The following is a 25250-nucleotide window of genomic DNA, read 5'->3' as shown; positions in this document are numbered from 1 at the left end:
GTATTTCCAAAATATTCTCCATTACATTTATACTTTGAAAAACAATTTGAGATCATAGGAGCACTCTAGCAACCACAAAACAATGCCATCCCAACCATCCACAACAGCCTGGTATTGCAGATTTCTTCTGTGAAAGTAAAATATAGTTTTTTTTTAGCTGTCAGTAGATACACAATGCCTTGTTTCTCATTTAAACTTGTATTGATGTCTAAAGTGGCAGTTGAAAATGGCTTAAATGGCTGCTATCTGTATGTTATGACTATGCAAATATTTGTAATACACTATGCTGGAATGTTTTTCATGGATAGCCGGACATCTGTGGTAAATATTTACATAGGCAGATAGTGAGGAAAGAGGTTGATGTGAGCTAAAAGATCTACGTTTAATTAGCACGGTGTGCTTGTGTGTGTTTATTGCACGTGAACTGTGGTTGACTAGCATGTGGACAGTCAGAGCAGGAGATGCTCAGGTTCCTAATGGCCTCTCACACAAACAAACACACATTTGCAATATCTCTGGGTAAAGCTCATGCATGTAAAGGAGCATCTGAAACACTGAGCCACACCGTGGGATCTGATTGGCTGAGTGGGGTTGCAAGAAAGGGGGCTGGGCTCCGCCTCCCATTCCCCTCCTCCTGTGTGAGTGAATGTGTTAGAAAAGAGAGAGCTTGAGGAGAGCAGACAGCTTCATTGCGCCAGGCGAATGCTGCTGCATAATACAGGGAGACTACTCAACCCAGAGCATTCTAAACCACACAGAGTAGACAAATCCCAAAACAAACCGTCTTCTAAACCATCTGAAGAGAGTTTGCGTCCTGTCTGCTCTGCAGATAAGTGATGTTCTTTGGCTCTGTGATCTCAGCTCAGCATCCACAGTCTCAACATCACAGTATCCTTGCGGCTCCACCAGGCTTCTTCATATAGCCTCTGAGATTGGCATCAAACATGGGCAGGCAAAGCCAAGATGCCACCTCCAATGCAGGCACGGGTGCAGGCAGCAGCAGCGGGCGCATGCAGCGCTCACAGAGCCGCATGAGTCTGTCGGCCTCTTTTGAAGCTCTGGCTGTATACTTTCCCTGCATGAATTCTTTCGATGAGGAAGATGGAGGTAAGGAGAGAGGAATGCATCCTGCGTAGACTGAGAAATTACCTGTCAGTTTTCATTTAGGAGCTCTAGAAGTTGACATGTTCTGTATGTAATGTATTAGAGATGCTGTCTGGCTCACTTTAAAGGGTTTAGCTGTATAATTTTGCCAAATATTTGTTGTAATAGAGCTCACCCATGCTTTTTATTTGCTTATTTCATCTCAGTTCTATTAGTGCGTGAATAAATTAAAATGGTGTAGTCAATAACAATGCACTCTCTTTTCTGTCATTTATGTGCATACATTAAAATGTACTGATTAGCAGTGCATTGTTTTGATACATGGTTTGGTGGGACCTAAGAATGAACATGTGTTGTGACCTTGAAGACGCTGTCAGTTTACTTTCTCTTCCTTTAGCGGGCGGCTGTGGCTCAGACGGTAGAGCGTGTCAGCCACTAATAGCAGGGTTGGTGGTTCGATTCCTGGCCCAAACTATTCCTCATGCCGAAGTGTCCTTGGGCAAGACACTGAACCCCAAGTTGCTCCCAATGGCAGGCTAGTGCCTTGCATGGCAGCTCTGCCAACATTGGTGTGTGAATGGGTGAATGAGACGCAGTGTAAAGCGTTTTGAATACCGCTAAGTTTAAAAGGCGCTATATAAGTGCAGACCATTTGCCTTTGGAGTTTAATATCATAGGAAATATCATGTGACCAAAAATATCTTACAGATCAAATTTCTTTTGGATTTTGGTTGATCTCCTCAATCCATTTAATAGTCTAATCTAATAATCATAAAGAAAATGAAGCCTTTTTAGGATACATTTTTTAGACCATAATTTTATTTCCATGAACATTATGTATTTTCCCCCTAAATTCTCATGCAAAACAAACAAATTCTCATTAATATAATGTATGTATACATTTAATTTTTGAGTTTTGTTGTAATGCTTATCATTACAGTTATACATATATTTTTATAAAACATTTTACATTTTTATAAAGATATTCCTACACAACATAAATTGGAAAGTACTGTATTGTATTGCAATACATTACAATATTTTTCTTAACCCGCTTAATGGCAGTACAACAAATACTAACATAATATGCAAATACTTCACAATTTAAATAATATATAAAATAATGTTTAATAATAAATATATTAAAAATAAATTATTAATAATATAATATAACATAATTTTATTTGTATTATTATTATTGTTAATTTTTGTTTTTGAATTTGTGTGTGTGTCTGTGTTGGGGGGTTAATGTGTTTAATATTTATGAAAGTAGTGTCACGATGCCAAACAATATTATTGGTCCTAAAAAAAGGCTTATAATTTCTTTCTTCATTCATGATGATTTTATGCTGAAATATGACCCATACAGGTTTTTGACAGGTTTTGGGAGAGCCAAAGGCAGCACGTCCTATTAACTTTCTTTAGCCAATTGCATTTAACAGAGCTATCGAAAGCCACTATAGAAATGGTTGGGTGCTCATTAAGCGAGGATTTAAGCCCCTGTGTATGACAGCAGTGTGTGTCATCATTACATAGGGTCATCTTGTTTATATACTTGCGCTGAACATTGTTTAACAACACAATGACACTAATGCGCTCTTGATTATTATATGCAACTCTGCTGTCAGTTCAGAAAAGGGCAGTCACATCCGCCAATACCTTCGTCATTCTTTTGTGTGCAGCTACGACTCAAGGCTGAAGGCAGAGGTGGGTTTCATTGAATAAAAAGGAAATCACAGTTTCTGTCGGTTTGTGTGTCTGAGCAGGAACTGAATGGTTTCACCTCAGCAACTGTAATGCAAAACATGTGTGCTTTCTGCAGCTTTCTCTCTTTCTCTCTCTCTCTCCCGTTTATAGTTAATGGGCACTGCATTCTCAATAACTCTTACTTTACCTTCCTCATTATCTTTACCTCTAGATATAGGCTCTGTTCCAAAATCTAGTAAGGTGCCTTACTACTGACTGAAATGTGAACCTTGTAAGTGACTGATTTGGAACGTTCTGCACACGCAGCTACTCTGCACATCACACAAATAGTGCTCCCAATGTGTAAGATGCCTGCAAAATTTGACTCAACTGTCCTATGATGCCTTAAAATACTGTCTAGATTGGCAGCATACTTGGTTTTGGAACACAACCATAGTTCTAAAACTTTGTGTAGTGTATATCTTAAAAAAAAAAAAAAAAGCCTCTGCACATTTAACAAAAATTAAAAAAAGTGTTTTAACTTTGAAAAAATGACATCTGTTTGAGCATACAGTGAATGTACTGCTTCTGTCTTTAGCACGGTTGTGAATTGTTTCAGCTCAGCGGATTTTGACACGTGTCGTGTCACGCTGTTGTCTGGTTCAATGCACCCGCGTAACGCCTCACGTCAAATCACTCCGAGTCTCATGGAACAGACACTGTGGCATGTCTGTAGGCCAGAAACTGAAAAAACACACCGTGTCTAATAAATTTTTTGCACTCCTGTTCTGAGTGGGCACATTGTGCCATGGAAGAGAGGGAGAAAGAGCTGTTTCTTGCATATTTGTGGCAAAAATAGCAAACAGGTCATTGTCACTCACAGCATCACATACAGGCATCTTACATAAATGTGAAGATGGCACATAGTGATTTTGTTCCTGTTTTGTTCTTTGTGGCTAAGTGCGAGGAATATTTAACAAACGTGTCTCCATATGGAGTTCTGGAGAATAGAGTTATCTATTCTCTATTAAATAGATTTTTTTTTTCTGTGTGTGTTTGTGATTTCTGAGGACAAAATGCAAAATATTTGCCATTTACCATTTTAATTAAAAGTCATATATATATGAGATATTTTTATACTGCAAATGATCAAATGATTTATTTATTTTTTACAATTACTAACAACAGAATATGTTTAATCTTTTAACAGTTTGTCATTTAAATAAATGTATAACAATTTAGCACAGTGACTGAGCGCTATCTGAGACTTTTTGTGTTTTTCAGCATTTCCTCAGCAAGTTTTTTACTCTGACCCCATTGGAAGATAGTTTTTCTTTCTTGTTTTGAGCTTAAAAATTGTAATTTTTTGTTAGATTTCTCTGAAAACAAGACAAAATATCTTATGTAATTTTTATCTCTCAAATACATTTTTCTTGTTTTGAGAAAACAGTAAGAAAATTATTATTATTATTATTATTATTATTTTTTGCAAGATTATTTTTTTTTCACTTAATCTAATGAAACAAAAATAGTTTTCAAGTTAAATCCACAAGTTGAGTCAAAACCTGTAATATCAATATTTATCGGGTCCAGTATCAATATCGGATTAATCAATACTGCCCATCCCTATTTTCATCTTCTAGATAGGGAAAGTTTAACCCAAAATTACAAATCTCTCATCATTTACTCACCCTCATGCCATCCCAGATGTGTTTAACATTCTTTGTCCTGCTGAACACAAAGATTTTTTGAAGATTATCTCAGCTCTGTAGGTCCATACAATGCAAGTGAATGGGTACCAACATTTTGAAGGTCCAAAACACAAAGGCATCATAGAAATAATCCATACGACTCCACTGGTTAAATCCATATCTTCAGAAGTGATAGGTGTGATAGGTGTGGGGTAAATCAACATTTAAGTATTTTTTACTACAAATTCTCCTCCTTGCCCAGTAGGGGGCAAAATGCATGAAGAAGGCAAATCACCAAAAACAAAAGAAGAATGTGAAATTGGAGACTTAAATATTTGACTTAATAACTTAAATATTTGTCATAGCACATCTGTAGATATGGATTACTTTTCTGTTGTCTTTATGTGCTTTTTGGAGTTTCAAAATGTAGGTACCCAATCACTTGCATTGTTAGGACCTGCAGAGCTGGAAAATTATTCTAAAAAACTTTGTTTGTGTTCTGCAGAAGAAAGTCAAACACGTCTGGGATGGCATGAGGGTGAGAAAATTATGAGAATTAAAACTTTTTGGTGAACTATTCTTTTAATCAATGGCACACATTTCCTCACAACCTTTGAAAACCTGAACTTGACAGTTGAATTTTGATGCCGATGTTGAATTCTGGTTCAAGAAGTCTCTTGCTTTTTCAACACATATTTTTTTTTCTGTCAACATGAGCAACATCAGAAGTGCACAGCTTAGAGTGAACATTGCTTAATATCCTTATTGACAAAATTGCTGTCTCCCTCTGTAGAAGCTGGAGGAAAGAAGTTGCGCAGCACGGTTCAGAGGAGCACAGAAACAGGTCTGGCTGTAGAAATGCGTAGCCGAATGACGCGGCAGGCCAGCCGTGAATCAAACGACGGCAGCATGAATAGCTACAGCTCAGAGGGGAAGTGAGTAACACACACGTGCACACTATGCATACACAGCCATTCTGACAAACATGACATTTCCTACCTATTTATTATAGCTGCAAAAGACAACATGAAATGGCAACCCATTTTACTTCAGTAATCTGACAAAGTTCTGGGAAAAATAGGCCAATAATCTGTGGCATGCTGTCGATTATCACAGAAAATCATTTAAACTTGTCCCTCAGTTTGTAAAATAGACGTCTATGGGGCGATGCATTGTTCAGGAATAAACATTAAAATACACGCAGTTACGTTCCAAAATGTTTCAGACTGCTTTTCATAACACAACGCATGTTTGCATTGCATTTTCAACATTGACATAAGGGGCGCTATAGTGAGAACTGTCCGCTTTTTTTCAGTAAGTTATTGTCAGTATATTTAAAGCAACTTACATGAATAATAACACCTCCAGTTTAATGGCACATACTTTTGAAGGTAACAGTATCGCCCCCTTGAGTACTGAGGTATGTTACTGCCACAGTAACCCAAGAAAGCACTTTAACAATGTATTGGCCAAGGACTTGCATCTGCAAAGATAAAAGTATGTTTTTGGATGTAGAATTTATCTATTCAACATTTTCTCCTTCTCAGCCTCATCTTCCCTGGTGTACGACTCTCTTCTGAGAGTCAGTTCAGCGATTTCCTGGATGGACTTGGCCCCGCCCAGCTTGTTGGAAGACAGACGTTAGCCACACCCCCAATGGGTGAGAACCGACTATAACGCTTGTCTCCTTCCGCTTGCTTGACACTTGTGTCAAGAGCTCCAGTGGCTCCAGCAGCACTCAACTTGGAATGCCACACATCCAAGTTATTACAGTAAAAGTCCACCTCTGTTGCTTATATATCCTTGTTGTTTGAATTTTTAGGTGACATTCAGATCGGGATGGTGGAGAAGAAAGGAGCACTGGAGGTGGAGGTCATCAGAGCCAGAGGCCTTGTGGGAAAACCCGGTTCTAAGGCACTGCCAGGTTAGTACAGTTACTGGATTTGATGTTGATTCTCAGACACTAGAAAAATCATGACTTATGTTTGAACTCCATCTGCTTACTCTTCTTCTCCAGCCCCCTACGTGAAGGTGTATCTACTGGACAATGGTGCCTGCATAGCCAAAAAGAAAACAAAAGTAGCACGAAAAACACTGGACCCATTGTACCAGCAGCAGCTGTCATTTGAAGAGAGCCCAGGAGGAAAGGTTTTACAGGTAGAATTCTGGTGGTTTCCAATATGGGGTTTTTAATGGCAGATGCCAATATCCGATATAATGCAATTTAATGATATTACAAAAGAAGTGTACAAATGAAGGTGTTACTGTCTCATACGTGCATGTTTTTAACACCCTGCAAAAACAATTTTCTTAAGGCCTTTGCACACCAGAGGCAACGAGATGCTAAAGTAATCATATCCAAAAGGCCTTTTCACATTAATAGTGAAGTGAATGATTGCCGTTAAAACATTCACACCTTTACAATAGGTGTCACTTATCACTAAGCAATTTTACTCCAGTTCTTAAATGGTGCAAAGCATCTTTCAGCTGGTTTGCCCTTCGCCCATCATGGATGAGAATGGCAAGTTTGCGAAATAACCATGAAACTGCAATACGAAAGATAACAAACGAGTTCTCTAGCCAGCAGATTGACAAAAGAAAATGTATTTCTATTCAAGCTGGAGTAGCGATGACGAGAGAAATAAAACATTCAAGGCAGTTTTCAAACTTATTCAGTTCACATGCTGGACAAGTATACTGGCGGTATTATCAAATATACACAGTCCGAGGCGTGATTAGAAAAAATTAAGTGTAAAAAATAATATTATCGATTAAAACATGTTATCAATTACTAACAATACTGATTATATGCCACTTCCATGCATATAGTGTATGTATTTGTGCTATACATATTTGTTAAAAGTCACTGTGAAATGCACACAATAATAACTGTTAAAACAAATGATCAAATGAAAAAAAGGGACACCAAAAAAGACTTGCTTTATCAGCATGTAAATGTCTGCTCCTGGTGTGAATTGTTTTATAGGAATCATTACTTATATTCAAAAAGTTAATTGCAAATAAAACAATTACTCTTGATAAAAATATCAAAATATACTTAAAACAAGATACATTTACTTGAAAAGCAAAATTATATAATATATTAAGCCTTGTGGTGGGGCGTATGCTTAAAATAAGAAAAAACTCAAATTTGCCATGGGTGTAAGAAATCAAAACTTCATTCTAAGGGAAAACTATTTGGGTTTTTTAATCCATTGGCGAATGTTTTTTCTTGTTTTAAGCATGAATCTCACACAATTATTTTACTGTAGGTTTCTATGAAAACAAAATAAAAAAAATGTCACTACACTTTATTTTAATCTGAATGTTACATAAATAACAACAATAAGATTGCCATGACAAAACTTTTGTCAAATATTGCCTCTTTGTATACTCCGATCAGCCACAACATTAAAACAACCTGCCTAATATTGTGTAGGTCCCCCTCGTGCCGCCAAAACAGCACCAGCCTGCATCTCAGAATAGCATTCTTCTCACCACAATTGTAAAGAGTGGTTATCCGAGTATCCCAGTTCGAACTAGTCTGGCCATTCTTTGTTGATCTATCTAATCAATAAGACGTTTCCATCCACAAACTGCCGCTCACTTGATGTTTTTTGTTTCTGGCACCATTCGGAGTAAATTCTAGAGACTCTTGTGATTGAAAATCCCAAGAGATCAGCAGTTACAGAAATACTCAAACCAGCCCATCTGGCACCAACAATCATGCTACGGTTCAAATCAATGAGATAAAAAAATGTCCCCATTCTTATGGTTGATGTGAACATTAACTGAAGCTCCTGACCCATATCTGCTTGATTTTATGCACTGCACTGCTGCCACATGATTGGCTGATTAGATAATCGCATGGATGATTATTGGTGTCAGATGGACTGGTTTGAGTATTTCTGGAACTGTTGATCTCCTGGGATTTTCACACACAACATTTACATTTATGCATTTGGCTTTTATCCAAATCTGGAGTTAAGTGCCTTGCTCAAGGACACAATGGTGGTGGCTGTGGTGATAGAACCAGCAACCTTCTGATTAACAGTTATGTGCTTTAGCCCACTACGCCACCACCACTCCAGAACAATCTCTAGAATTTACTCAGAATGGTGCCAAAAACAAAAAACATCCAGTGAGCGCCAGTTATGGGATGGAAATGTCTTGTTGATGAGAGAGGTCAACAGAGAATGGTCAGACTGCTTATAACTGACAAAGTCTATGGTAACTCGGATAACCGCTATATACAACTGTGGCAAGATGAAAAGCATTCTGTGGCTGATCGGTGTATTTAAATAAAATTTTGTTGCAAATTGTTCACCAACTCTCAATGTGGCATTTGGTTAAAACAAATTTGGAAAAAGTAAACGATACTTTGAGTAGCAAAAATGTAATTAACCAGAATTGTTGAATTTCAAAGAACACTTATTTTAAACAACATTTAAGGAAAATTCATAAAAATGTTTGTAACCACAAAATGTGCACTATGCATTGACAAGGCTGTTGATAGATTTTGAAACTGACAATAGGTGGAAATACCATTTTGTTAATCAACCTATCAGTTTTTGATTTATGGCAATAATCTGAAAATACTGTTTGATCTGCCTGGTCTGTCACAGTTTGTAGTCATTTTTGTTGTTCTTGTTGTTTTCATGAATTTGAATTTATATTGAGGGAAATGTATTTTCTTCCTATTGTAGATCATTGTGTGGGGAGACTATGGACGTATGGACCACAAATCCTTCATGGGAGCCGCTCAGATACTTTTAGATGATCTGGACTTGTCCAATATGGTGATTGGCTGGTTTAAGCTGTTCCCTCCCTCTTCATTGGTCGATGCATCCCTGGCCCCCTTGACTAGAAGAACTTCCCAGACGTCCCTTGACAGCGGTTCGGGGCCATTCGGTCGTTCGTAGCAGTTTCCTGAAATATAGCGTTATTGTAGCAACCATTGGGAGGAGTTTGAGATTTGCAACAGGTCCCATCTCCCCGATAACACTGCATGCTTGATGTTGTGTGTTCAGAGCTTGTTTCTTAGGGGTGAAAAAAGGAGTCCTGTTTTTGCTCGTAAAAAATGTTGCACACATTGTGCGCAAAGAGCACCCCCTAAGGGTAGGGGCAAGACGGGTGAAGGAAGCTGGAAATGGGCTCCGTAGCTTGAGGAAATTCACAATTCCTGCTTTTTGAACCTATTTGAAGCCATTGGAGGAAGAGTTTGAACTGAGAACCAGTCGAGTTGCTAAGAAGCCCTTTTTGAAGTGGGGAAACATTCTCTTTGACTTTTTGTTTTCCATTGAATTCACATTTATTTTAAATGTTGATGTACTGTTTTTGTATCTACATGGGCTAACAGTGTTCCTTACCATATCCTGGGTCAAGCCATGCCAACAGACTCAGAATTGTACACATTAAACCTAAAATATAACATGGGAAATAAGTGAACGGCTCTAATAATCTAGCACCACACTCCCCAGAATATGATTCTGCTAGATCAATGCACTGTAGTTTTAAATCATCTTGATGAACTTTTAAGATCAAATTGATATACTTCCCTTGATACTGAATGAAACAAACATTTTATTTTATTTTTTATTTTATTTTTTCGCATGGACAACTTTAGCTGACTAAAAGAGGAAATAAATAAAAAATATTTTCTTGAGACTGCAAAAAAAAAAAAAGAAGAAGAAAAAAGACTATACAAGATAAAGAAAATCTTAATCAGCCATTTTAATTATAATTTTATTTTATTAATTACACGTGCATGATTTTCATGGGGACAGTGTGATTTGAAAAACAAATCTTGTTTTTTTTGGTATCCTGCAGACCATTCATTGGTCTCTTTACTGTATTTTTTACAGACATGCAGATAAATGAAGAACTTAGTTTATTTACAGTGAAAAATGATTAAAAATATATATAAATGTCTATGGTTTATTATTGTAAAGGAGTAAGCCTTATGAAGCTAAAGATTATGTGCAAATTGTACATGTTTTTCGACTTCTCACTTGTCCTAGGGTTAACTCTGTACTTACTGCTTCCGTTGTCAGATTTCTACCAATATTGTTCCTATTCTTTGTTTTGTTTTGTTTTTCAGGGGTGTTAATTTCTTAGAGCTCTTATAGTTTTAGTATGTATATTGTTCATCTGTTTAGCAAGCATGTTGTAAAGGGTTTTTGGCAACATGGCTTGGGCACATCTTACAGTAACTCAGTAGCATGTTTTGATAAAGATGAAAAAAGAAAAATGCTATTTCTTGTACAGTGCATGTCAACGACGATGATCCTTTGCCCAACCCCCTGCCCTGAATTGAATTTACTGAAAAATGCACATGGACCCGAAGGGCAAAATTCTGAATGAACATTCCACCTTGTAAAATCATGCTTTGTTGAAAATTTAAGGGAAAATGTGACCAGGGATTTTTATATCTTTACTGAAACATGAGCTGCAGTATTCCTGACAAAAGAGCCCAAAATTTCACAAGATCTTTTTACCAGCGATGACTACAGCTCGCAGACTTTTGCAGTATTGTGCTGTGCAGTTTTCCGAGCATGATGCTGTTTGTAGAGAGATGCACATGGGACGATGATATTGCCACACAATATACCTTTCCGTTTTTATTTCTTTGATTTTCGAGAAAGTAGAAATCATTTAATATATTTTTTCGTTTATTTACAAGCCAAGACCTAATTATTTTTTATTTTCTATTTTTATTAATAATAAGAGCTTCTTATATCTGAGAAGTATATGACTCATAGTTTAAATGCCTGAATGGAAATAAATATAAATTGAGACTTTATACCTCTTCCAATTAAGAAATTCTACTTTTAGTGATTATTCAAATTTATTTCGTACTTTATTTAATTTCTCCTCTGTAGCAGACTTTCTGTCTGTCTATCAATTCCATGTACTGTACATCTGTTATCTGTCGAAATGTATTCTGATAAAGAAAATATATATTTTGGAAATCTCTAAGCAAACTCTAGGTATACAGTCAGATCTTTCGGAAGTGGAATAATGTCTCATATGATGTCAAAAGGATGTTCTATTCTTTTTAAAATGCCTTCTCTTTATTATTATTTTCTTTCTTCTTTTTCCCCTTTTTTTGGTTCATGCCAAGGCTATGTCTTGGTCAGGTATGGTTGAGTACAGAGATTTATGTAAGTTATTTTTCAAATTAAAAAATAAAAAATGGATATTACACTGGGAAATTGAGTGTTCGCAACCAATTAAAAAAATGTCACGTTGTCTGTTTCCTGATATTTACATTATTTAGGCTTAACTTACAACACAGTTGCCACAGAATCATAAAGGTAGCGATTTATTCAGTGCAGCAAAAGTCCGTGGTCAAAGCCAATATATACATATAATCTGGTCAATGATGGGATTTTGATAAGTCAACGTTAATAACAATTTTTATATATTTTTTTAAATCAGGCATCTGGAAATATCACCGTAGGTAAATGAGTGAAAGACTAGAAATAATACGTTTTTGTTTTTTTCTAAATGAGATGCTTTTAGATTTGTCCAAAAATTATTAAAATATAGACACCCACAGTAAGGTAAATATTTATAGTTTCCTTAACTCACAGACTACAAATCTACGGTGTTGAAATTGACTTTTCTTTAATAGTAAAGTCAAAACAATTCATTTTTATAAGTATACCGCTTTCCACAACATACATCGTTTCAAAGCAGCTTTACAGAAAATCATGCATTAACAGAAAATTAAACTGTATTATTTATAAAGTCTTAGTGATCATTGTGTAGCTTGATTAAATATGATAGCAAATTGTGGATAAAATTGTATTTAGAACCCCAGTGTGCAAGCCGAAGGCGACTGTGGCAAGGAACACAAAATTCCATAAGATGTTGGATAATGGAGAAAAATGCTGATGGGGCCAGTTCCCCTCTGGCTAAACAACATAAATATATAATGCCCATATTAGTTATTTATGTGCAGAGCTAGTCATGGTTTAAAACGAGTAAACTAAGTGTTAATGGCAAGTGTTTAAACAAAGATGTTGTATGAACTGTAAGATTAATGAGAAATGTCTTTGAGGTTCATCCTGGATTAACTGCAGAAGTTCACACTGATGCATTGTCCTTTGTTAGTTGGCTGATGAAGGCTTTTGTTGGCAATTAATTTATAGTCTATGTATTCCATTTTAAGAATTCAGTCCATCATTAGACCAAGGTGATGCAGGCAGAGATCAGTGAGGTGCATCGCAATTCAACAGATAGGCAATTTCGGTGAGGTCTATCCTGAATTCAAGGTTCAGGCAATGGCATATTAAGTATCCCATGATTTATGGATGGAGTTGCATCAGTTTATCCCCTGAAGACCATCATAATAGACTGAAGTGATGTCTGGCTGGCACCAGCTGCATTTAGTCATCATCACTCAGAGACACATAGGAGTGGAGTCTAACACCAAGCAGGAATGGAACTGGATCTGGCCGGCTCTGATAACCTTGGGATATGAATCCCGAGGTTGAGACAGGGAAACAAATATAGTAATATTAGGGTAGATGCCATTAAAATATTTTCAGAGTAATAGATCATGATAAATGTTTCTGTATCCGGCAGACCTATATAAAGCAGCCTAATTGTGAGTTGATAGATAAATTAAGTGTATGCCTGGTTAAAAAAATTAGTCTGTAGTCTAGACTTAAACCGAGTGAGTACGTCTGCATCCCGAACAGTGTTAGCAAGACTATTCCATAGTTTAGGAGCCAAATAAGAAAAGGATTTTTGATTTTCAATGGACAGATTGGTATAAAATATAACACTAAAGTTCTTCAATGTAGAAGACGATGTAACAGTACATCTATTGAGAGACAAATTATATTTTAGCTTTATCTTTTGGCTTATTTTTAGAGTTTTTTTGTCCAATTATTAGTACCTCTGTTTTGTCGGAATTGAGTAGAGGGAAATTTCTGAACATTCAATCTTTGATTTCATTGATACGCTCTGCTAATATGGAGAATTGTGAAATTTCATCAGGTTTTGAAGAAATATAAAGTTGGGTATTGTTGGTATAACAGTGGACACCAAGTCATTTGTGACTCTGATAAGTGCAGTCTCTGTACTGTGATGGGACCTAAATCTTGACTGAAATTGTTCATATATACTATATTTCTCTGTAGAAATTAGCATTGTTGGGAGGACACTATCTTTTCTAATATTTCTGACATAAATGGGAGATTTGAAATTGATCTATAATTAGCCATTTCAACAGGATCAAGCTGTGGCTTCTTAATAAGCGGTTTGATAACTGCCATTTTAAAATTTCTTGGGACATGTCCTAAGGATAGCGAGGAGTTAATAATATTAAGAAAAGGTTCTGAGATTACAGGGAATACTACTTTTAAGATCTTAGTTGGTATTGGAGCTAACATACATGTTGTGGCTTTTGATGTTTTGATAAGTTTTGTTAGCTCTTCATGACCTATGACAGCAAAGGATTGAAGTTGCTCATGATGAAATTTATAAGGCACTGATTTTTGAGGTACTGTGACTGCGACGGAATATCTGGTTCAGTCGAGGCTTTATTCCTAACCAATTTAGCCACAGTTCTAAATAAACACCTAGGATTGTTATGATTATTTTAGTGCCTGTCTGTAGCTTCAGACACTATCCTTCCATGCACAGCAAAATATCCCTTATCTTAAATTCTTCCTCTTGCGATCATTGTACCATGGTGCAGGGCTTTTTACTTTAATTTTCTTTAATCAAAGGGGGTTGACACTATCAAGAGTGCTAGACAAAACTGTATTTATATTTTCTGTTATTACTTCAAGTTCTTCTAGTCTTATGAGATATGAGTTGTGTATATAAGATAAATCTTGAAGATAATTAGTGAAGCTATCTTTATTGGTGTAAAGAATAGTGTGGTATAGATTGTGTAAAACTAGCGGATGACAGCATACAAGAGATGAGGTAATGATCTGAGCTGTCATTGCCCTCGGCAGAATTCTACAGTATCAACATCAACTCCACATGACAGAATTAAATCTAGCGTATTAATATGGCAGTGAGTTGGTTCTGTTACATTTTGTCTGACTCCAAGAGAGTTGAGAATATCGATAGATGCTAATCCCAATGTGTAATTTTCATCATCTATGTGAATGTTGAAGTCACCAACAATTAAAGCTCTATCCACAGTAACTACTAGATCTGATTGAAAATGTGCAAATTTACATTCAAATTTACAAAAAGAGCCTGGGTGATCTATATACTGTAGCTAGGGCAAAAGACGACAGAGATCTTATGATGTCATATTAGCATTATTAGTTCAAAAGACTTTTGAGTAACATCAAAAACATCACTGTAAATTGCAGCAACACCTCCTCCGTGACCCTTCAGACGAGGCTCGTGTTTCTAACAATAACCTGGGGGAGTAGATTCATATAAACTAACATATTCATCCAGTTTAAGCCAGGTTTCAGTCGAACAGAGCACATCCAAACTATGATCTGTAATAATTTTATTTACAATTAGTGCAGAGCATATTACAGTGTCTAAAATAATTTTTGCAAGTTCACACACCTCTTTAACATTATCTGTAGTGATCTCCGAATGATGAAATACTTTAATATAACTGACTCATTTTCTTCTTTATAATACCAATTATTTTAGCTGTAAGGGAATATATGTTGTGACAGGGCAGAGGGCGGGGCCGGGTTGTGATTATACACACCACACCTGGTCCCTTATCAAGCTAATCAAGCCTCAGAGAGGGATAAAGGCCGACTGCGGAGGATGGTGCAGGAGAGAGAGATCGTTTATGGACATGTCTGTTGTGTGCGTGTGCGTGTGCTTGTGCGCTTGCGTGCGTGTGTGTGTTTGAGTCTTGTTTAAGTTAATCATTAAAATATTGTTTATATCGCCAGGCCGGTTCTCGCCTCCTCCTTTCCATTGAACTGCTTTAAAGAAAAAGTCTGGAAAAAGTTGGATCTACATTATAATTGTTTGAAATTGGGTCCTTTTTTCTAAAATATTGTGATCAGTTGATAAACAAGAACAGTCTTCAAATTGATCATTTTATGAAATAATGTTTTAATCTTTTAAAAAGACATTTAATATTTTAATTATGTCATTCAATTTTTTTTTTATTTGATGATGGTACAATTTCCCCTGACCATAAAGCCAAGATAAAATATTGTATGGAAAGACAGGTTTAGAATCTGACATTCATGTAAAACATTTTACCAACCTAGATAAAACAGACTTGAGTTTAAATTCAAAGGCATCAAAATTTAGACAGCAGAAGAAAATACTGGACATCCAAAATCTAATTTTTATATCTCTTTACTAGTTTTATGTTGAAAATTTCTCACAGAATGAAACAATGTCACTTTTTCTGAGGCAAAGAACTGTACTGAGCATGTGCTGAGTAAGTGTCATAACCTGAGCTTGTATTTGATTGAAAAAAATTGCATAACAGTTTTTACGGTCTCCCCCAAATTGTTCTGAAAACACACTTTAATCATAAGGTGGTTTTTGTTTTGTGATGAGTAAGCTCTGAGATGATGCCTACAAAGGAAGTGAACAACTCTGGGAAATAAAACAACTTCCTCCTGCTGTACTTTAAAAAGACAATTGCTGGATTATCACAACACACATGCATGACTTGATCGGACTGCTGAGAAAAACAAGGTAAGCTTGACAAAAAATACCTGCATAGTTCAAATTGGTATCCCTTCAATCTTTTGTTTAGTCATAGCACTAAAGTCAAATATAGACTCCAACTGTAGAGAAGACTACAACTTATGCCAAACTTAATTTGTCACTGCATTAGATGATACTAAAGCTTTTCTTAATACTTAATGAATCTTTCTGAGCCATTTTTGCTACTTGGTTTGATATTTATTTATCTAATGCAGTGACATGCATACATTTCTAAAAGGTGCACTCAGTAATTTCATCCAAATTTAAAATGTTTTACTCCTGAAGAAATGAAAAGTAATTTCAAAACTTATGTATGAAATCATGACCATAGACATGAAATGAAGACTCCAGTCAAATCAGTAACCTTATAAAAGCTATTTTATTCGACCTGGAGTAGGGCTGTCAACAGGGCAGAGGAACCAAATTTGAAATTTAGTAACCGTAAATGTTACTAAATTTCACATAAAAATATAAAAGTAATATAAAAGTCAGAAGATTTTTAAATTGATGTTGTTTCTGTAGTCCACAAGAGGGTGCAATGAATACATAATGTTGTTATTGCAAAGAACACTCCTTGCTGTTAAAAAAGAACATTACATTTTAAACTAATGTGAATAAAATAAAAAATAGATTAAATTAATTCAGTGTTTTATATACTGAAATGCTAAGTAAAAATGTAAAACATTAATTTGACAGCCATAACATGGAGAGGGTCTCCTAATGGGGGCTGCCATGTTATGATCACATGACCTGCCAAATACTACTTGCTTAAAGGGACAGTTCACCCAACAAAAAAAAAAATTATCTCATCATTTACTCACCCTCATGCATCCCAGAAGTGTGTAACTTTCTTCTGCAGAAGAAATTATGAGTTTTAGAAGAATAGTTATGCTCTGTTGGTCCATACAATGCAAGTGAATGGATGCCAACATTTTGATGCTGCAAAAAGCACATAAAGGCATCATAAAAGTAATTCATATGACTCCAGTGATTTAATCCATATCTTCAGAAGTGATATGATGTGGGTGAGAAACAGATCAATATTTAAATCCTTATTATGTTAGAAATTATTTTTCTTGCCCAGTAGTTGGCGATATGCATCAAGAATGCAAATCACCAAAAATATATGAAAAAGAATTTAAAAGTCAAATATTACAGTGGATAATGACTGAAGATTGCTCTGAAGGCATTGATTTAACCACTAGAGTCTTATTATGATGGATGGAGTCTTTTATGATGGCATGAGATTTTTGGAGCTTCAAACATTTGCCGCCGATTCACATTGTATGAATTAAAAGAGCTGAGAAATTATTCTAAAAATCTACATTGGTGTTCTGCAGATGAAAGAAAGTCATACACATCTGTGATAGCATGAGGGTGAGTAAATTATGTGAGAATTTTAATTTTTGGGTGAGTAATCAATATTGGAAACTTTCTCTCATGGATTAAATTAATTGTGTCTGACTGTGAATAGGGCATTTCTAAAATGCCATTGGTAACTGAAAACAAACTTGGTTACTGATGTAACCTCTGTTCCCTGATGGAGGTAACGAGACATTGTGTAAATGTAGTGAAATTAGGGGTTCAATCTTGAGAGCCCCAATCATCTTTGCTTTATTCAGAAAAGACCAATGAAAATTGGTGAGTGGAATTTGCATGACACTCTCCACCCTCAGAAATACGGGTATAAAAGTAAATGCATGCATCAGTCATTCAGATTTATTTTTAGGAGCCGAGATAGTCCCTCTGGACATAGCAATGACAAGGCCGGACGAGGCCAGCACCAGGGCATCCATGCCAAGAGGAGTCTCGGACAGGGAGTACCAAAGGACTCTCAGGAGCCAAATAGGTCCACCTGTGCCTCCCCAAATCTCTCCCAAATAATTTGGACTGCATGAGGGTGGAGTCTTCATTCTCCACGGAGCGTTACCTGTCATGAGAGCATGTCCGCTACACAGTTGAAGATGCCCAACATTTGCTGACTCCAAAGGAGGAGGAGACAGGCGACTTGCGACAAGCGATGTGAGCGTACACTGCCTTGGCGGTTTACAGACGTCACGGTTGCTGTGTTGTCTATCTGCATCAACATATGCTTGACCTGGATCGATGGCCGAAGCTTCCGCAGGGCCAGCGATACTGCCAGAAACTCTAGGCAGTTGATGGGCCACTGCAGGCGGGGCCCTGTCCAGAGCCCTGAAACTGCCTGCCCATTGCAAATGGCACCCAAGCCCGATTTCAAGGCATCTGTCGTAACCATGACACGCCTCGAGACCTGCTCTAAGGGGACCCCTACCCATAGAAATGCCAGGTCTGAACAAGGGCTGAAAGTTTGGCGGCGCTGGATACCATGGCGCCATGCCCGCCTCGGGACTTGAGCCAGTGCTGTAGCCGTCTAATATGCATCAACCCGAGGGGGAGTTCCACTGCCGAGGATGCCAAATGCCCCAGGAGCCTCTGAAATTGTCACGATCGAGTTATTAATTCTGATTAATACCACCTTCCCCGCTCACAAACTCTACCGGGCAGAACGAGCGTGTTGGAAGGTGGGAGGACCATGGGGATTGACCCGGCGGAAGCACTCCCATATCTACATCCAAATAACCCTTGGTGCTCACTGACCCCGCCGCTTGGGTTCCATCCCAAGATAGACTGGTTCAAGAAGCAGCCGCGGTGGCTCTCTGCTTCACGAAGAAGGAAAAGAGCCGTGACTGCAATGTTCTCATGGGCATGTTCTTGCAATGAGAACATGACCCCTCTACAAAAGCTGCCTCAGCGTGCTTGCGACCCACACAGTCGAGGCAGATTTCGTGGCCATCCGGTGGGGAGAGCTCCTGGCCACATCCAGTAGCACAAAGGCAAAAAGACATCTTTAAAAAGAAGCAAGCCATTTATGTGAGCTCTTTAAGAAGGAAATTTACTCTTTTTGAAAATATACTCTTTCTATTTACACCTGTGTACTCAGTCGCCGAAAGTGGCCAGGGGAATCACAACACTCGTCCGTGAGAGGGTGACTGCTGTAATGCGCCGTAGATCATAGGCGGAGTTTGACATTCGAGCCAGGGGGGGCAAAAAAAATAAATCATTGTAGCAGCTGGGACCTGCATGGCCTATCAATTGGGGAACTCAGCACTAGCACATATGGACAAAACAAACATGCTAAATAAACACATATTTATTTTTAACCCAAGAAAAAACAGTAGGCCTACAATACAATCATATTTGTAAACCAGTAGAACTTCGCATAAACAGCCACTTGACTTCGCATCGCATCTTCGTTCGGAACTTCGGGCACAATTAGGATCAATGAAATGTGGACCACTTTTGCACTGTTAAAATATTAATGAAACATTTATAACATTTTGAGACAAATTAACAGTCACACAATAGCCTACTCTCCAATGTTGAAACATATTGAACAGCATATTGAAAGCAGTGTGTTGAGTTTCTCCAGCTTAAGCAGTTATTAAAACTTACAGACCTAGACATTGTCCAGACTAGTGCAACAGTAATTTTCGTTTTTTGCGTCCTGCATATGCGTCAATAATGGTCTCAGGTGAGAGCTTGGCCGTAATGTAGCTTTCGATGTGAAGGATCGCAAGAGAAGAAAACCTGGCTGCTCCCATCGTCAACCGCAGCCAGTTCCTTATCCTCCTCATCGCAGAGAAGCTTCTCTCAGAGGTAGATGATCCAATCGGCAGAGTGAGCGATAACTGTAAAAGTTTATAGAGATTTGGGTAGGTTGTTTTTTTACAGCTTTTTTAAGATGCTCAATTGAAATTGGTGCGTTAGCAGAGGCTTTGACAAGCTTCATCTCGGCTGCAACAAGAAGGGGGTTAACTTTTAGTGCCAGAGGAGTGTATTTTTGTGGATCAATTCCATTTTCGTCGCATGTCAAATCTGCGGCACATGCGCGTCCATGGACTCTCCGGAGAACCTCCTTTCCAGCTCATTGATGAGAGTGTCCAGCACGGGGAAATATAGTTTCTGCTGATAGCCAGGACTCTCTGCTGTTTCTTCGTGGGTTGTTTCCCTTTGCCCTAACGAGTCCGACCAGATAACTGCGCTATTACATGCTAGCTGAGAATCACTGGATTTACGTTAGCCTATCACATCACCCTGAATTTTTTTTTTTTACTAAAGCAGTATATAAAATCAGATGTATTACCTACCACCATTTAGTTGTTTTGTGTTATTTAAAATATTTATAATATCTTTTTTTAAACAATGCAATATTTTTTTTGTTGAAAAAATGCAATTACCCGTTTCAGCCCGTTTTCATTTTTTTTGCTGAAAAAATGCAATTACCCGTTTCAGCTCCCCCTGCCCCCACCCCCCCACCCCCCCGCAAACCCCGCGCATGCCGTATCTCCAGCTGATAACAAGGTGAGAGGACGAACACACATACACATGTGCTCGGCTCCGAAGAAAAAATCGGAACGAGTGATGCACGCCATCTCCTTTCATACCCATATGTCCGGGGTGGAGAGTGGCATGCAAATTGCACTCGCCAATTTCCTTTCCCCTTTTCTGAATAAAGCAAAGGTGATTGGGGCTCTCAAGATCAAACCCCTAGTGTCACTACATCAACAAAACATCCAGTGATTGACAGACAGGGAACTACTGTGCTGGAATGATATTGCATCCACAGTGCTATGTGTTAGTGTCCCAGATGACAAATTCTGAAAATTACTGAGTGACTTAAGTGTCCAAATATTTTATTGCAAATACAGATCAACAATGCTGAAATCATTTTTTTATTTCAGGTATGAGATGATGACAAAATTTGATCAGCTGAAAGAAAGGCTACAATGCATCTGGTCCAGCATTTTTGGCCTCTACACGACCAACAGCACTAAAAGCTGGAAGGAAAGACTCCTCCTCATCTTTACCTGCTTTACGAGCAGCCTCATTTTGAGCACCTTCCTCTTCCTCATCCTCCACTTTTCCTTCAAATGTGTTCAGGAAGTCTCAATTCCCATTGCCAGTAGCTTTTGTATATTCATAATCCCATTCATGTATTTCTCAGAAAAGATCCGCTGTTTTGTAGCTTTGCTTTTGGTATCAATGAGCTTGAAACAAGCGAGGACCCTTCTTCTCACATTTGGATCAAGTTTAGTCATTTTATTCAACATCCAGAATACATTACAGAATGCAAGATTGCTTGCAAAAGGCCTCCTCTGCAACTTAGAAGAAAAATTACTGGATATTAACACTGAACCCCTTATAAAATATATAAACATGCTAAAGTGGGTGGGAAAGCAACTTAAAAGATACTTTACTGATTTTGAACTAGTGAAGTACCAAACAGATTTTAAGCTTAAGGCAAAGGTTGATTCGGAACACTTTAAAATTCACCTTGCCGAGGCTGAGCGTATCTTAAACCAGACGGCACAAAGTGTGCAAGCTCTGACCAACACTTTGTCTTCTGCAGGACAGATAATGTCTCCAACATTAGGTCTTCTCATGCTAGTGCTTCTCACTGCTCTATACCTGAGACGATTCCATGTAGACAAAAAGTACAGAAACGTATACATCACAAAAAAGTTTCTATGGTTTGATGAGCAGCAAAAGAAGGATGGAAAACCTTGTGTGCTACCACTCACTAAAATCGAACTGGAAAGTTACACAGTGACACCGTCCATCCGGATGACGGGCCAATGGTGCAAAGACATGCTTAAGTTCAGCATTCCTATATTTACCCACTGTCTGACCTGGCTGGTGTTCATCAGTCTGGATAGCCTGATTTACTGGCTTATTGTAGTTCTGAGCAAGCGGCTCAGGGAATTGGAGCCACTTCGTGTTCCCATGGGGATAAAAGTTCAGGTAAAAAATAAAGATGCTGTATTATTAACATATATAATGGGCCCCCTGCAGGAAAATCCAGATTAAGCTGGTAGCTGTGTTCTGGAACATGGTAGCTTGTCCAATTGGTCCTCTGCTGGTCTAAGCTGGCTATGAGATGGTCCAAAAACCAGCTTGTCATTCTTGAGCTGGTATGACCAGCTGGTAGCCTAGTCTAAGATGGTCTCCCAGCTTGAACCAGCTAAAGACTAGCTTTGACCAGTTCATGACCAGCTTGGACCAGCTTGAACCCAGCTACCATGTCTCAAAGGCACCAGCTTAAGGTGGATTTTCCAGCAGGTCATTCACAGAACTTGTTATTACGTTCCATCTGTGTTATTTTTACAAGGAGTGGACTGAATCCAAATTAATTCTCTATAACTTTTTTCTGAAACACAAAATTGTGTAGCTTAATGGTAAAAATTAAAATTTTTACATTAAGTGTCACTGATTACTACATTGAGATTCCCTACTTTCATTGGATAGTTGAAAATCACCCATCCCGATTTGAAAATGCCACAGATTGAGAAACACTTATTATTGTTCCGATGAGAATTTGGGTGCTTCTCATTTCTGAAATTGTGCATCCTCATTTCCTTTCCATGCTTCCTCTCCTCACTTCCTAACTCCACCCTCTTAGGAAAAGAGAAAAAGTGGAAGGAAAGGAAATGAGGACCGAGGAATCGAAGCAAGACATGTTTTATTAATATATTCATTTAGAGATTTGATACATCTTTGATGATGGTGGACTTCAATCATTTTACTAGGCTGCGTTCAACTTCACTGTTAACATCCACTGGCTAACTCCCCTTGGAGGAATCCCCGCCACCATTTTGGAAGTCTCTTCCACTTTGTTAAGTGAGCGAGGGAAGTTTCTGTTGACAGACCCTCAACCCCTCGATTTTGACTGAGCGAGCGAGTTTGATATATGCCTTAGGCAGCTTCATATCCCACAATGCAACTTGATTGTGATGTGAGAGCAGATTGCACTTCTAATAACTTCTAATAACTCTAATGTATGATGGAAGTGAAGTTAGGTCAATGAAGCAGTTTAGAAATGTTATATTGAGATTGTTCAGCATAATACTTGTCGCAACCTTAAATTAACTGTTTATCGCACAGTTATAGCCTATGTGTTCATAGTTATGTTAACATTTTAATTTGTATAAATCTTGATTAATCCTTTCTAGCAATTCATTCTAATGAAATAAATAAATAAATAAACATTTGACATTTATACATAAGCCTCTGAAATCAATCTCCAAAAACATTGTTTTCCCAAGTGCAAAAATCACTATAATTCCACAAATTGACATCTTTAGCAAGAACGCATTTGGTCTGAACAGCCCCTAATGAAGTGTTTATGAACATAACCATTGCATTACATAACAGGACTGACTGTATTCTGCTGCCTTATGAAGGTAGCAATTGATTTGATCCTTATTTTTAAAGGCTTAATTTCACAATTTTCTTCTCTCTGGCTTTCTCCTTTATTTTCCAAGGAAGCAACATCAATTATAGGTCTACACATTGATGAAAACGCTAAAGTGGCGAACTTTTCATACACAGTGTCTCTGTTTGAGAAGAAGTGTTTGTCTGAACCTGAACTGTGGCTCACCAGATCTCTGGTTCCTCTGTCGCTCGTCCTGGTGGTGCTGCTTCTTCTGAGCTTGTTGTCATCACAGCTGGTCCAGTTCAGAGTTATGCTGTCTGAGCAGTTTTTCTCAGATGTTGCTGAGCAAAGAGCCGCCTTTCTACATGCAAAGATTTTAAGACAGCGATGCAAATCTAAAGCGGAGGAAATTCAAGGAAGTCTAAACACTTTGGCCATGCAGGTTGGTATTCTTTATTTTACTGTAAACAGGAACTTGTTCACTGTGACAATATCAATGCACATGCTTGAGCTTAGTGACTAGGAAGGCTTGAAACAAACCATTGAAGATTTACCTGTTAGTAATAGAGATTTTATCAGAAAAATTATGGTTTTTTTTTGTTATTTGTTTCTATTGCAGCCCAGTTTCTGGTGCCCCTTATTCTTCCATGAACACACAGAAAAAGTTGAAGCTGTTTAAATATGCTTGAGGTTTGTAACTCATCTGTCTGATAATCAGCCATAACAGTAGGTTTGGGACAGTGTACATCACAACAATTGAAATGTTACAGGAATGTAACAGTGTTGTGGTCAAAAAAAGATTCTTACCTTGAGTGCACCGCTGTTACACACTACTAAGACTACTAAGGTCTGTATGCACAGTTACATTAGTGGTGGTGGTGGTGTAAAGCACTAAATTGTTAAGCAGAATGTTGTCGGTTTGCTCCCCACAGCCACCACCATTATGTCCTTGAGCAAGGCACTTAACTCCGGGTTGCTGTGGGGGGATTGTGCCTATAATAAGGGCTCTGTAAGTCACTTTGGATAAAAGCGTCTGCCAAATGCATTAATGTAAACATTGAACCACATTTGAGTTCAGTACTACAAAACTACACTACATTTCAATTTCAAGCTTTTGGTGTTTGACTGCATGAAATATAGACGTATACACTCAGTGACCACTTTATTAGGTACACCTGTATACCTACCTATTCGTGTGATTATCTAATCAGCCAATTATCTGATAGCAATGCATTAAATCATGTAGATATGGGTCAGGAGCTTGTGTTAATGTTCACATCAACCATCAGAATGGTGAAAAATGTGATCTCAGTGATTTGGACCTTGGCATGATTGTTGGTGCCAGATGGGCTGGTTAGAGTATTTCTGTAAATGCAGATCTCCTGGGATTTTCACGCACAACAGTCTCTAGAGTTTAATGGTGACGAAAGCAAAAAACATCCAGTAAATGGCAGTTCTGTGGACAGAAATGCCTTGTTGATGAGAGAGGTCAACAGAGAATGGCCAGACTGGTCCGAGCTGGCAGAAAGGCTACATTAACTCAGATATCCCTTCTGTACACGTAGTGAGTAGAATAGCATCTCAGAATGCACACCATGTCCAACATTGAGGTGGATGGGCTTCAAAAGTAGAAGACCAAGTTGGGTTCCACTTCTGTCAGCCAAGAACAGAAAACTGAGGCTGCATTCTAATTTTCACATTTCCATTCTGATGGTTGATGTGAACATTTAATGAAGCTCCTGACCCGTATCTGCATGATGTTATGCATGCTGCTGCCAGACGATTGGCTGATCAGATTATCGCATACATATGTAGGTGTACCTTATAGAGTGGTCAATGAGAGTATATACAGTACTATA

The 25250-nt window shown here is 37.9% G+C and overlaps 2 protein-coding genes across 28 annotated transcripts in view; both read left to right on the top strand.

The window, feature by feature from the left end:
• rims2a (regulating synaptic membrane exocytosis 2a) overlaps nucleotides 1–11720 on the top strand; it is a 206480-nt gene extending 194760 nt beyond the window's left edge. For 26 of the 27 annotated variants that reach the window (XM_052146263.1, XM_052146242.1, XM_052146264.1 and 23 more), the window contains 5 exons: nucleotides 5275–5416; nucleotides 6029–6141; nucleotides 6304–6405; nucleotides 6499–6638; nucleotides 9188–11720. In XM_052146263.1, the coding sequence (XP_052002223.1) occupies nucleotides 5275–5416; nucleotides 6029–6141; nucleotides 6304–6405; nucleotides 6499–6638; nucleotides 9188–9403 (713 nt within the window). In that variant the 3' untranslated portion in view covers nucleotides 9404–11720. Of the gene's footprint in view, nucleotides 1–687; nucleotides 1108–5274; nucleotides 5417–6028; nucleotides 6142–6303; nucleotides 6406–6498; nucleotides 6639–9187 lie in introns of those variants that run through there. The other variant, XM_052146261.1, reaches the window with a different exon arrangement.
• An 8794-nt stretch (nucleotides 11721–20514) lies between these two features.
• On the top strand, nucleotides 20515–24517 carry LOC127657690 (dendritic cell-specific transmembrane protein). Its single transcript, XM_052146533.1, has 4 exons — nucleotides 20515–20540; nucleotides 20921–21980; nucleotides 23501–23833; nucleotides 24011–24517. Exons 1-4 carry the CDS (start codon nucleotides 20515–20517, stop codon nucleotides 24068–24070), a joined length of 1479 nt encoding a protein of 492 aa, XP_052002493.1. The 3' UTR covers nucleotides 24071–24517.
• The last annotated feature ends 733 nt before the right edge of the window (nucleotides 24518–25250 follow it).

Source organism: Xyrauchen texanus, chromosome 17, assembly GCF_025860055.1.
Source record: "Xyrauchen texanus isolate HMW12.3.18 chromosome 17, RBS_HiC_50CHRs, whole genome shotgun sequence".
Classification (NCBI taxonomy): domain Eukaryota; kingdom Metazoa; phylum Chordata; class Actinopteri; order Cypriniformes; family Catostomidae; genus Xyrauchen; species Xyrauchen texanus.
This window is presented reverse-complemented; position numbering and strand designations above follow the sequence as displayed.